General features: G+C 38.6%; 1 protein-coding gene across 3 annotated transcripts in view; it reads right to left on the bottom strand.

Moving 5' to 3' along the window:
• The window catches only part of ZSWIM6 (zinc finger SWIM-type containing 6), a 112,603-nt gene that overhangs the window by 36,239 nt on the left and 63,736 nt on the right, over positions 1 to 12,628 (bottom strand). For all 3 annotated transcript variants that reach the window (XM_021379763.1, XM_021379765.1, XM_021379764.1), the window contains exons 3-4: positions 5,575 to 5,723; positions 4,898 to 5,048 (exon numbers count right to left, since the gene is read on the bottom strand). In XM_021379763.1, the coding sequence (XP_021235438.1) occupies positions 4,898 to 5,048; positions 5,575 to 5,723 (300 nt within the window). The remainder of the gene's footprint in view (positions 1 to 4,897; positions 5,049 to 5,574; positions 5,724 to 12,628) is intronic.

The following is a 12,628-nucleotide window of genomic DNA, read 5'->3' as shown; positions in this document are numbered from 1 at the left end:
CATCTTTTTGTTCCATAAAAAGATAATCTTTGAACAGCTTCCCTCCCCCTTAAACTGTTCTTAAATATCAAAATGGAGGTAATCTGCTGGAAATGTTTGTTTTGAAACATGCAAATTAAGTGAAGTTTCTTCACAGCAAAGGCAGGCAACAGGATATAAAGACACCGAAAATGGTAGTTCACAAAAAAAAATCTGATCCTGTAATCTACGTGTTGACAAGCTGTTGGGCTCCATCACTCCACCAAGTAGTAGATACTTGTCTTAGATTCTTCTACTTGACTGCTTTCATCAGATTAAGCATCTGGGATTTAATTTAACAGTTTCAGCTTTATTAAGCTGTCACAAGCACGGCCCCACTTTGATAACAGTAGCTGCTCCAATTATGGCTTGGTTTAGGGTTGTCAAGTGTAATGATTCATTCATGGCACATGTGAAGCAATAAAAGGTTGTTTTGCATTACAGCTTTAAAGATGTGGGCACTTTTTTCATTTAATTTGTCACTTAGCTTTTGCTAAGAGGACATTTAAATTGCAGTAAAAGGCAAATGGGGCTTTTAGTTTAAACGTAATCCCCATCTTTAAATGATCTGTAATGGCACAGAGTTCGAGTGGGAACACTATTGTTTCACAGTGGGCCCTGATGGTGACATGCGACATTTGTATTCAGGTTCTGTATTATCCATGTGGCTAAAGGGCTTCCAATTTCATTTCACAGCCAGAAGCCAGCAGAAAACACCAATTAACTTGCAGATCCATTTGCTGACAAAACTCAGCTTCCTCTCTATGTCTTGCATCTGGCACTGCTCAACATTCATTCCAAAGCAAAGCCTTGCAGCCCTCACGATCCCTGTGCTGCGGCACAAAGTCAAATTCTCCCCTTTTTACTAAGGAAATATCCTCCCTTTTGTAGACCACAAGCAACTTTTACTTAATTTTGATGGATGAATATTAAAGAATTACTGCCATAGTAACATTGCATGGACCAGTTTTTTCCTCTAGAGTACAAACATTAACTGACCCTTCCTTGAAATCAGAGATCTCAGTTCAACAGGTATCAGCAGATATTTACCACGCATTTCCATATTCCTCTATTTTATCAATGCAATTTAATTAAAAAGGCAAGCCAAGGGCCTTCAGGTAATTAATCATTCTGATACGCTGAAGTCTTCCACCATAGTCACTGAGAGTTAAGTGCCTGAAGACCAGCAGGTAGAATTTACTTACTGAAACAAAACACCATTTAAACAGCAACAATGTGACGAATTCCAGCTCAGTTTTAAAATCTGGAAAGTGCACTCACATATTATTGTGGCAAGTTGGAAGTGTTCACCAGTGCACCACTGAAGTCACATCTACATTCCTCTAGCATGAAAAGTATATGAGGAAGGCTTATAACCTCAGTCTGTAATCCTGACCTTGCCAATACCACACCTTTTGGAGTTCCGTAAGTACTACTTAGCTCAAGCCGTTCTTTAACGTAAAAAAGGGGAAATCAGCTGAGCATAATTATTACATTCTTCCTCTTGATCTGAAGGCTTTAAAAAACAACAAAAAAACCTTACAAACAACTAGTTAGTTAACTGGAGGCCTCTGAATGATAAATTGCTTACTGAATTAGGACTTTGTATTAGAAAAACGCCAAGCTCCCACTTAGAGGTGAAGTATTTATTTTTAATCAACTTACTTAAATCAGCACCTCTGAACACTCAAACCCAATCTGACTCCTAGTGAAGTCAATGCAATTTACCATAAACTCCAGAAGAAACTCTGATTAGTGACTTGTGTGTCCTTCCAGTGCCCTTGCCAATGCTCAGTGGCAAGCAGGAAGCATCAGTTAAGTTCTAATGAAAGACTCAAGTGACACAGTCAAGGAGTAAAGCTGAAGTTATTTAAGTACGCTTAAAAACCTATGCCAAGATGGAACTGACAAAGTGGCCATATGTGCCAGTGGTTGGCAGACAGCATACCAGGGCAAGGAAGAAAGCCTTTATTAAGCAGAGTCTATATTTACGTACTTTACATGTCCTAAAATCTTCCATAACTACCATGCTAAATTGCTACTCACCTGTGAAATAAGTGAGATCATAAGTAATTTTTTTGATTTATAAAAGCCATATGTATTTACCGCTCTCAGAGTACTCTGAAGAGATAATACAGTAAGTGAAGTATACAAAGGCCTATCCCACCCCTTTTATTGTTATTTCGATTCCCTGGCAGCCTAGAAGATGAGAACATGACAGGAAACAAACATTATTTTAGAATACATTGATGCCACTACCCCACAGCCAAGTTCTTTCTGTTACTACCAGAACTGATTGTCAGTCTCCAGGGATATCCTGCTTATTCCTCCATAGTTTGCTACTGTAATTCCAGTTTATCTTAAAACCTCTTTTTCTTTCTTTTATCTTTCTTTTTTTGTTAAAGTGATGCATGTTTCATCTGGAAAAGGGGACATGTCTTAACTGTAGTGAAACTCAAGGTGAGATCTTAACAAAAACATGGGAGCTTGTACTTTTCACAAAAGGTAGGAGTCCAGTTGGAGAGATTCATCCAGTTAAGTGCAACTTCCATGGTACCTGCTCAGCACCACCAGTAGAAGGGATTCTACCAGAGTGGGGATGGCCTGGAGAGTTCAGCAATGTGAAGACAAGCTGGAAGTAAAAGAACTAAGTTGTGTTCTGCCTTAGCCAACTACGCACCTGACATGGATGAAATACTGGTTACTGAAAATCTCTCACATGATCAAAATACTTTGATACCATCAGAGGATGCAGAGCAGTGCAGGACTGGAACAGCAGGGCCTACCTCAGATTACAAATATAGCAGTAGAAGTAGTGGTGAAGCTGAAGGTTGCACTGTGGTTTTCTGAGAGTGGCAAGTATAATTGTGATACAATAGAGGTAAGCTAATCAATTCAATTAATTTAAAATATTGCTTATTTGATGCTGCAAGCAGAGAGATTCAACTTCCTCCACCTTCAGATTTGTGTTGTCAAGAAGACAATGTCAATATGAAATTGATCAAACACGAAGAAAATTTAACAAAACCTTTTACATTTATTGGCAGTATGTATTAAGATTGCTACAGGTAACAGATGGAGAGCTCACTTCTGCCTTTCCACCACCTACCAGCTCAATCCACATATGCAATGAAGCATGAGACCCTCCAGTCTTCAGTATGATCGGATACAATTTTTGCAACATTTATGTTCAGCTAAGCATGTTAGCAAAAGGCACTATTCCCAAAGCGGCACAAAAATGGCACCCTAAAGTGGTTGTTACATCCAAGACAAAGTAGTTATATCAACACTCTCTCTAGTAAAACTTGACCTGCTTCGATATTAAGGCTTTTCACCACAGAAGTCTATAACCTCAGCTAGACAAGCCAGTCTTTATTAGCCTAATGCTTCCTTCATTTAAAGTAAAAATAATTTATGCTAACATTTCATCTAGTCTCAGCCCCACTAGATAACATGAAATCAATCACAGTCATTTTTAACCTTTACAAGAAGGAAAACTCAAGTTTTGCCGTTGACTTTTCCCTTCTTAAAGGGATCAGAAATTCAATTTCACCCAACCCAAAGGAATTAATCTTACTTTGATTTAACTTCATTTAGCTTTGTTTTGCACTCTTTAAACATATCGAGACCATTATGAGTTTTGGCTCTGTTCTCCACAGTGTTTACATATAGTCTCATGGGGCACTGTTTGTAAGTTGCATATATATATATATATATCATGCCACGTAAGTCAGAAACAGCTATATTGTTCAGAACGCAACTCAAGACAGGCTCCTCGAAGTATAGACTTGAATTGTCTTTCCAGATTCAGTGAAAGCACGGGTAACTACCATGATTTCCACAAACCACAATGCAATTTCATCTAGGCTGTGCATCTTCACCTTGCTTTCAGAAAGCCTCCAAGACAGTCAAAACCTTACTACAGCTAAGAGAGACCATATTAATCCTTTCACTCACACACTCAATGAATTATCTTTTAGATAAACAAATCAGATTTACTATTATTTTTAAAAAATCCAGGTCATTTATCACTGTTATCTTTTACGTGGCTATAACAGTCACTTGTTAATAGTTTGATCCAGTACCTCACACTCTATGAAAACAATGCTGGTAGTTACTTAGTATTTTTTTCCCCACTTCCTTACCTCTCTTTAAAGTCTTGGTGACATTTACCTTCAAGCTGTTTCTAGTTTTCCTTCCGTACCACGAATTCTTACACATTGAGAACTTACAAAGCAGTTACAAAGAGTTCAAAACTGCATCAGCAAGTTTCTGAAACCACTTAAGACTAAAGTGCCCTAAGACTTCACTAGTTTAAGTATTCCTTGCCCATATCAGCCTGCATTCCTCTCTCTGTTGTCCAAGTCACGTATCTGGTCACAACTGATCTTTCCTGTAGAGCAGTGTTAATTGTTCCAGCCCTGAATTATGTGATGTCCTTTCCATCTACATAATGGACTTATTTCCTTCACTGCAGTCTTCTCGTACTCTTAATGAATCTCCACTTTTTGGCTTTTATTTCTCTCTACTTTTGAAATGATCTCTTCCTTAACCTATCCAGTTCATCACTATTGGTTTATATACCTACCCTCAGTTGCATACCTTTTCACTTTTTGCTTTATTTCTTTAGGTACTCAAGTTACTTACTACCTGTTGCAATCATACTCATTTCATACCATGCTTCCTGTCCTTCAGCTACACTGTCTCATGCAGTAGATCAGAAATTCAGTTTCACCTAACCCTAACTGAACAAGCAAAGCTGCAGAAAACTAATTTGTTTTTCTTAGTACCACAATAGTTTCACTCCACCCCCAAACACATAATTGTTTCTTCAATGTACGTATGAACACCAAGATCATTTTGAAGTCTGTGCATTTACCCAGTTCATCCCAGAGCTGCCTATACTTGTCAGTCATTGTAGTTCCTTGTTGTCTCCAAAGTGCCAAACGAGGGTCAGCCATGAACTGTTCCGTTATTAACGTCAACATGCGAGCTCCGTTTGAATCTCTCATCTTAAGCATCTCTCGCACCTAGGAAATGAGCCTTTTAATACAAACTTGAAAAAAACCATCACAGTACAGACAGCATTTCACTGTCAAACATTCCACCTCTGTTAAATAAGAAACACAATTAATATATATGAAGTGACATTCCTAAGTGCAAACAATAGTCTTCTTTCCCATTTTAACAATTATTTTGATTTCAGTATCCCTATGTAATTCTGCAAACATTTCTTCCACAAGTAATCTACACGTGTATTATGCAACCTTCTGCAAAAATATCATTTCTACCAGCTTCTCCAACATTTTGGGGTAGGGAAAGAACAGAAAAACAAAGATGCAAATGGTTGAAATGTTACTTCATATCCTTAATTACATTTTGAGATACATGAGATTGTGGTTCACTGTTGTTCAACAGCTCATTATTAACTTGTCATCACATTCTCAAGGCTTTATATTTAGAAGAACAGAACTTGGAGTAAGACGCTAACAAGTACAGACTGGCTAGACGGATGAGAGGAGAGAAAAAAGGGAAACTTTAAAACATTCAACATACCTTTGCAAAAAGTAAATTGAGCTGCTTCCCTGATCCATGGTATCCGCCCTGGGATAGGAAGAGTTTAACTTGTTCTTGGACCTGTTCCTCATCCAAATGCCAGCAGTTTTCATCGTCTATGCTAGCACCTGCTGTTGGGTCAGGAGCACCTGCAAACAGCAAGTAAAGAAACTGTGTTGCAGATAAAGATGAAAGGCTCATGAGAGCCTTCCTCCACAGAAGGAAGTACTGCAAAGGTTTATGCATTTGTGTTCCTTCCTGTTTTGGACATCCTAGCTTCTATCTAAGCATTCTTTAAAACAGACTTTAAAATTTAATCTCCTCAATAGTTTGAAGCACTTAATGCGAAAGAAATGATAGCCTACCAAATGTTATTTAAATAAGCAGTATTTTATAATAAAACATTAGAATAAAGCTGAGTTTTCTCCTCCCATCTCAGTAGATATACTAGAATGCTTTTACGAAGAAAATTACACTTTGCGTAGCACTTCTACAACTGTGCTGCTAAAACCACTCTCCCCAAAACACTTGTGTAATTCCTGTATGTTCTGCAATCTTGCTCAGGTTTAAGTGACTACCAGTGAGCACTGCTACTGATGAACATGAGGAGAATAATCACTTCAGTGTCTCTGAGCTGCGATGACTCTGCAAAACTAAACAAAGAGTAAAAAAATCCCCAAACAAATCCAAAGTCTTAAAGCACTGAAGGGATTTCCAACATACAAACATCTTACAGCTGTGTAAGACCGTGCTTCTGAATGAGCATTTTTATGTAGGCAGTGTTATCAGCACAGAGTGAATTCAGAGTGAATTAGACTAGTGCAAACTGTAATGACTGGGATTTACATCAGGATGCACTTTGGCCAAAGGTTATTCTAACACAAATTTTACAGTTAAGTGATTTTCCACTGGCAGCCTTTTCTAAAGGCTGACAGAATTAACTAAAACAAGTTCTTACACCATCTAGAAATCTATATATTTCTGAATAAGCCTATACTTCCACTGGGTATTTTTCAAAAGGTATTCAAACTGAAAAGTTTGAAATTCACATATCTAGACTGTCAAGGTAGTGTATCACTATAGCAGATGTAAAGTATTTTAAGCATGCCCAAGACTCAAGTTAACTTGACATTTTCATTTTGAGCTTGTCACTACTGTGGAATTTCTACCTCTGTTCGTTTTTAAGAAGATGTTAGAAACTCAATCACATTACGCAGTGTATCACCTTTATATCACAGCCCATGTTACCTCTGTTGCCAATACTAAATGACGAATGGTGGAGGAAAAGAAAATTACATGGTCAGATTTGTAAAAGCTTGCTTTCAAACAAGTCCTGAGAACTCAAAACATAAAGCCATCTACAACTTTTCAGATGTACAGAAATTAAACATTGATTCTATTGATTTAAGCCTTCATTTCACATTTGCAGCCGTGCCATGTAGGTGAAGCTTTCCAGCAGTCACAGTGAATGGTAGAATCTTTATTCAATTAAAACACAACAGAAAGATTTAAAAGGTCAGGGGGATGTCTTGTCTTCTAGCTGCTGAGAGTGTCAAAAAAAATCTTTGGGCTCAGCAACTTCCCAAACTGTCTCCAACTTCCGAACCTACAACTGGAAATGCAGCACTGCTGTCCTTATACATACATACTTAGATTAATAAGAAATTGTATCTTTGAAGATGTGAAAGAATTCTCTTTCCTTCCACAGGAAACACAGGAGTGTCTCAGTAGACATAAATTAAGCCCAAGACAGTACAACAAAACAAAAAATTAAGAACTTCTGTGAGTGCTTCCATTTTACTGTGCTAGTTTCATGGGGTTTTCAGTTCAGTCAGATACATGAAACACTTGCTGGTAAGTCTTCAGTTGTAAAGAATGAGATAAAAAGGGAAATCAAGTCACAGGAGAATGAGCAGTGTGGCTGCTGCAGACCCAGGTTTGTAGTATCACCTCACAAACAGCTTAAATATTTCATTGCTCTAAATTGCAGAGAAAAAGATCTGTGAAAATGAATTTACTAAAAGCACTGATATAGAAAACATATTTATCCCTTACTTGAGCAGAGATTTGTCTTTAAACAGTCTTGGTACAGCTACTTTTAAATTGTATTAAAAATAGACCAAGATTCCTCAGCTAAGCTTCCCTATTTAGGGAAAAAAAAACAAAATTCCTTCCATAGCTGTTTACATTTCATCAAAAGCTCATCAGTCAGCATGTGCTGCAAGGTTTCATTTCATTGCGGCTACTGCAGATGCTTTAACAACAGGGCTCCTCCACAGCAACAAGGGTGCCCACAGCCCAGGCCCATGGCTGGGCTCCCACCCAGGTCCTTCCTCCCAGCAGGATCCCAAACATACTTTCCCTGGGGACCTACTTACATTGTATTACACTTATACCTGCACTATTTTTTATGCCAGTGGGTTAGAATACTGTAAAAGCTGAAGGTGTCACACTGAGAGTCTGAACTTTAAGACAATATTCAGTTCAATACCACAATCGCTTCTGATTTGGAGCTATTTTCCCCAAGGCAAGGCTACAATCAGTATGATCAAGATTTTTAAAGTCAGGCTGTATAATGAAATGTCAGCATACGTTTAACTGGTAGCAGCTAGGGCTGTAGTTCACTGACCCTTCCATACGACTGGCAGTCATCAGCAGCAGCCATAGGCTAACAAGGCATGGAGACAGCATCCACGAATGGGGTGAGCCGAGACCCTGTCAGAATCACAGAATCCCAGCAGTTGGAAGGGACCTCAAGAGATCATCAAATCCAACGCCCTGCTTCAGCAGGTACCCTACAACAGGTTGCACAGGTAGGTGTCCAGCTGGGTCTTGAATACCTCCATAGGAGACTCCACAACCTCCCTGGGCAACCTGTTCCAGTGCTCTGTTACCCTTATTGTAAAGAATTCTTCTGCATGTTAGTATGGAACTTCCTATGTTCAAGCAGCACTGAGAAGAGCCTGGCTTCATCCATTTGCCTCCACCTCTCTTTAGATACTTACAAACATTTATCAAATCCCCTCTCAGTCTTCTTTTCCCCAGGCTGAACAGGCCCAGGTTACTCGGTCTTTCCTCATAGTGGAGATGTTCCAGGCCCTTTATCATCACAGTGGCCCTTCAATGGACTCCTTCTAGGAGATCCCTGCCTTTTTTGAACTGGGGAGCCCAGAACTGGACACAGTGGTCTAAGTGTGGCCTCACCAGAGCAGAGTAGAGGGGGAGGATCACCTCCCTCAACCTGCTGGCCACGCTCTTTTTAATGCACCCCAGGATATCACTAGCCTTATTGGCCACAAGAGCACACTACTGGCTCATGGCCAACCTGCTGTCTACAAGGACCCCCAGGTCCTTCTCCACAGAGCTCCTCTCCGGCAGGTCATTCCCTAACCTGTACTGATGTATGCATCCTGATAGTGCTGCAGGGGAAGCCTCCGTTCCCAATGCCCGCATTGCTGATTTTCAGGCCCACAGACTAGTATCTCCACGTCTCTCAACCAGGCGCTTTCTGAGATTGTTGCGTTCATACACAGTAAGGTGAACAATCACTAACTGAGCCTTTCTTCTTCTGTTCACATACATATCAGTCTTGAACAACAGACAATTTCTAAATTGCGGCTTATCTTCTGAAGACATGGGACCAGGCTAGTAGAGGAGAAACCATTTAAGCAAGCAACAGGAACGCAGGGGCACTGCCTTAAGATGCTGAGAAATGTTATCTTAACAGTAACAAGCAAGGAGCGCCAAGCTCTGAAGGTTGGGTCCCAAGGCAGCGGCTTGGCTCCAGCAACAGTGCGGCCCTAGATGAGCACCTCAAGGCTTTGACCAAGGGAGGCCCAGAGCCAGTCAGTCTGAATGTCATCTCTGCAACACAGCTTGGTACCAAGAACAAATCCCTTTCCCCACGTACAAACTGGGGGTAAATATTACTTACATGCTTTAGAGGGGGTGTCACATTTGAACTATGAAAGTGAAAAGCACTGTATAATTATACTAAATATTAAAACCTGTAACTAAACTGTGTCAGTTTACAGACACTTGCATATTAATCTTTCCTCCTCTAACCCCTGGCTTTGTTAACTTCTGTCATGACTAGTCTTTGAAATAGGTTTTATGTCATGTACTTAAAGACAGTTAAATACAATACAGTATTTATACTTGGCATATAGATACAGCCAGACATTTACTCATGCTCTTTTACTAAAATTAAAACACGCATATGATCTTAGCAATCAAACTAGGAATACTGAAGCAGAAATGTTTGTGACACTGAACACTGAAATGAAATTTGAAAACAGAGGTAGCAACCTTACATATTTATCGTCGTAAGAGGCTACATGTTAAGCATAAACAACTTCCAAGCTCTAAGAAGCAGAAGCATTTAAAAAAATTAAACACTGAGCATTTACATAGCAATTCTAACTGCAACTGCTTGCAAAATGAGCAACCACATTCAAGATCTGATGGCGTACACAATAAACCTGAACTTTTTGAACTTCACATTATATTAGAAGTCTTCTGAATTTAAGTATGCAAATGAACAGTAGATCAGTTAAATGTCAGTGTCATCCCATGGCAGTGTTAAGGAGAAGATATGGAAAATAACAATAAATAAGAAGTATAGTTTACTGAGTACTACACAAAGGCTCAATGACCCCAACTAGAAAGCAAGTTTGCTGCATGCTGATTCATAACAAAACAGTAACTGATTTTATAAACCTAGCATACTCAGAACTGTTCTAAATAATAATTATATAAAACAAAAGATCATGAAAGTAATAATTCAAGAATACTAGTAAACCTTTATTTTTCTCAAATGATTCAAAGTTAAAATATAAGTCACTTCACTGATCCTTAATGCCAGAACTTTTGGATGGAATATAACACTTGTTAAGCAGGGCACAGCATCAAAGGAAAACAGCAACTGCTGTGAAGCAGCAAGTGCTAATAACAGAAAAGGTACCAACAGGACACACTACGCTAAGTTATTGAGGAAAGTTAGCAACACTCCCCTCCTCTCAAAAAATTTAACTTCCAGAAACTTACTCCCATTCCATCTGCACAGCAAAATGCTGTAACTTATCCCCTGACAATTTCTAACCTCTCCTGCTAAAATCCTAGTTTCACAAATGTTATATAGCTTGCATATAGCAGATAAAAACTTACTTATCAGTTTAGACTAGCATGCATTGTTTTCATTCAGTCCCTTTATTTTTATGTTCCACATCTCAGAAGAAAAACTCATCATTTATTTTCTGTATAAGAAGTTCTATTTTAATGTTTAGCAAATGTGCAAAAACCTTTCCTGAAAATACAGATTTCACAAAAAAATATTATCTTTGTTTCATAGTTATTAAACCTTCATTTCAGTTTACATTGGACTACTTATTCACAACTGCTTGGGTTTCTGAGATTTGCCTAGTTTTGACTAGCTTTTTGTTACTTCCTTCCCATATCTGGATCACCAAATAACTCTAGTAATTAACACTGGAGCACTTAATATTTACCTATCTTGAAAGAAAACTGCCTGGAATTTCCTTTACTTCTCTCTTGCTACTAGGCTCTCAATGTTGTTGCTTTAAGCAGGCTTATATGAAATAGTCTCTCTTTTTAGAACACAATTTACCTTCTTTAATAACTAGTATTTACTTTTTCACCTTCAGGGAACTCTAGTAGATTGACAATACACTGTATTCTGTTGTTCAGCCCTACCTTAGATTACCCACTAAAAACTACAGAAGGCAAGGAAGATGATACTCAGCTTTCCATCCCCGTGCCTCTACGACTAAGACTATCTCCCTATTCCTTCGTGGGACAAGGCTCAATCAGGAAACAAGAAGGAATACAATGCCACTTGCATTAACTGAGTATCTAAAAAAGGATTCATCACTTCACAGCCTGTGCCATTGGTGTAAGCCACTCCACTAGTTGCCCCAGTGACTTCCTACACCAGGAAGGCGGCCAAAACTGTCCAAAACCTGGCCAAAGCCACCAAATTCTGCACAAGACAGGATTTTGAGCAAACAATTATCCAATTCACCTTCTGTGGAAGGCAAGTACCTCACAGTTACTCCACCTCCCAAGCCAGCTCATAAGCAAATCAAGAGAAGTGCTGTGGTCAGAGCTCTTCAGAGCCATAGATGTTGCTTATTTAACAGAGGTATTCAAGACAGCTGATTTCCTTTGCCTGTCTCTGAACTATAAAAACAGAACTAGCACACTATGAGGGGAAAAAAGTTTCAGACAAAGTAACTCTGAAATTCAAATACCTCTCAGGTAACACCATAGAACATCCCGTACAGCTACAGACCCAGGACCTCTCTTTGATTAAAGGTGTCCTCTGAGAGGTCTCCCCTTACTTTCATGAGCAAGTTTTACAAGTTTCCTCTTATTTACCTGTGCCTCCAAGCAGTGTTCAATAATAACTCTGTTTCAAAAAATAGTTTAGTGAGGTTAAACTCTTCAAAGAGAGGTCTACAAGACAATTTGTATCACAAATTGAACATCTGCAGCACAGGAGTTAAGATCATAAGATCGCTATTCACACTGTCATCAACCTATGTTATTAGAATGAGAGAGAGGTTTCTTTTGATTACCTTCCCCTATTTTTAAGGAATTTAAGATTTAAATAACAGAATTACAGTATGAAAGCAAGAAGAATACTCATTGCTTCATCATCACAGGAACTTACTTTATCCTTAAAGTAATCGTATATTTTTTTAAACAAAGTTAACAAAGGAAATCAGACTACAGTTTTATGGGAGTTTGAGAGGAAGAGCAGGAGGCATTCTTTGATAATAGCAATTTACTTTCTTACACTGTCTGGATTTTCTATTTCAGTTTCAGACATTTTGTTAAAAAATATCAACAGTCAAAGACAGACTGAAATCTCATTTACTATTAACACAGCAACCTGCCTAAGAAATATTTCTATTTTGTGGACATTTTTAAACTACTCCAAAGGAAACTTTTCTGGGGCTACTTTAGCTACAGATATTAAATGTCTCTCTAAGAAGTATTTGAAATACTAATGATTTAAGAGATATTTTGAAAA

The sequence above is a fragment of the Numida meleagris genome, chromosome Z (assembly GCF_002078875.1).
Source record: "Numida meleagris isolate 19003 breed g44 Domestic line chromosome Z, NumMel1.0, whole genome shotgun sequence".
Taxonomy (NCBI): Eukaryota; Metazoa; Chordata; class Aves; order Galliformes; family Numididae; genus Numida; species Numida meleagris.
Note: the sequence above shows the minus strand (reverse complement) of the source record. Positions and strands in the feature narration are given on the sequence as shown.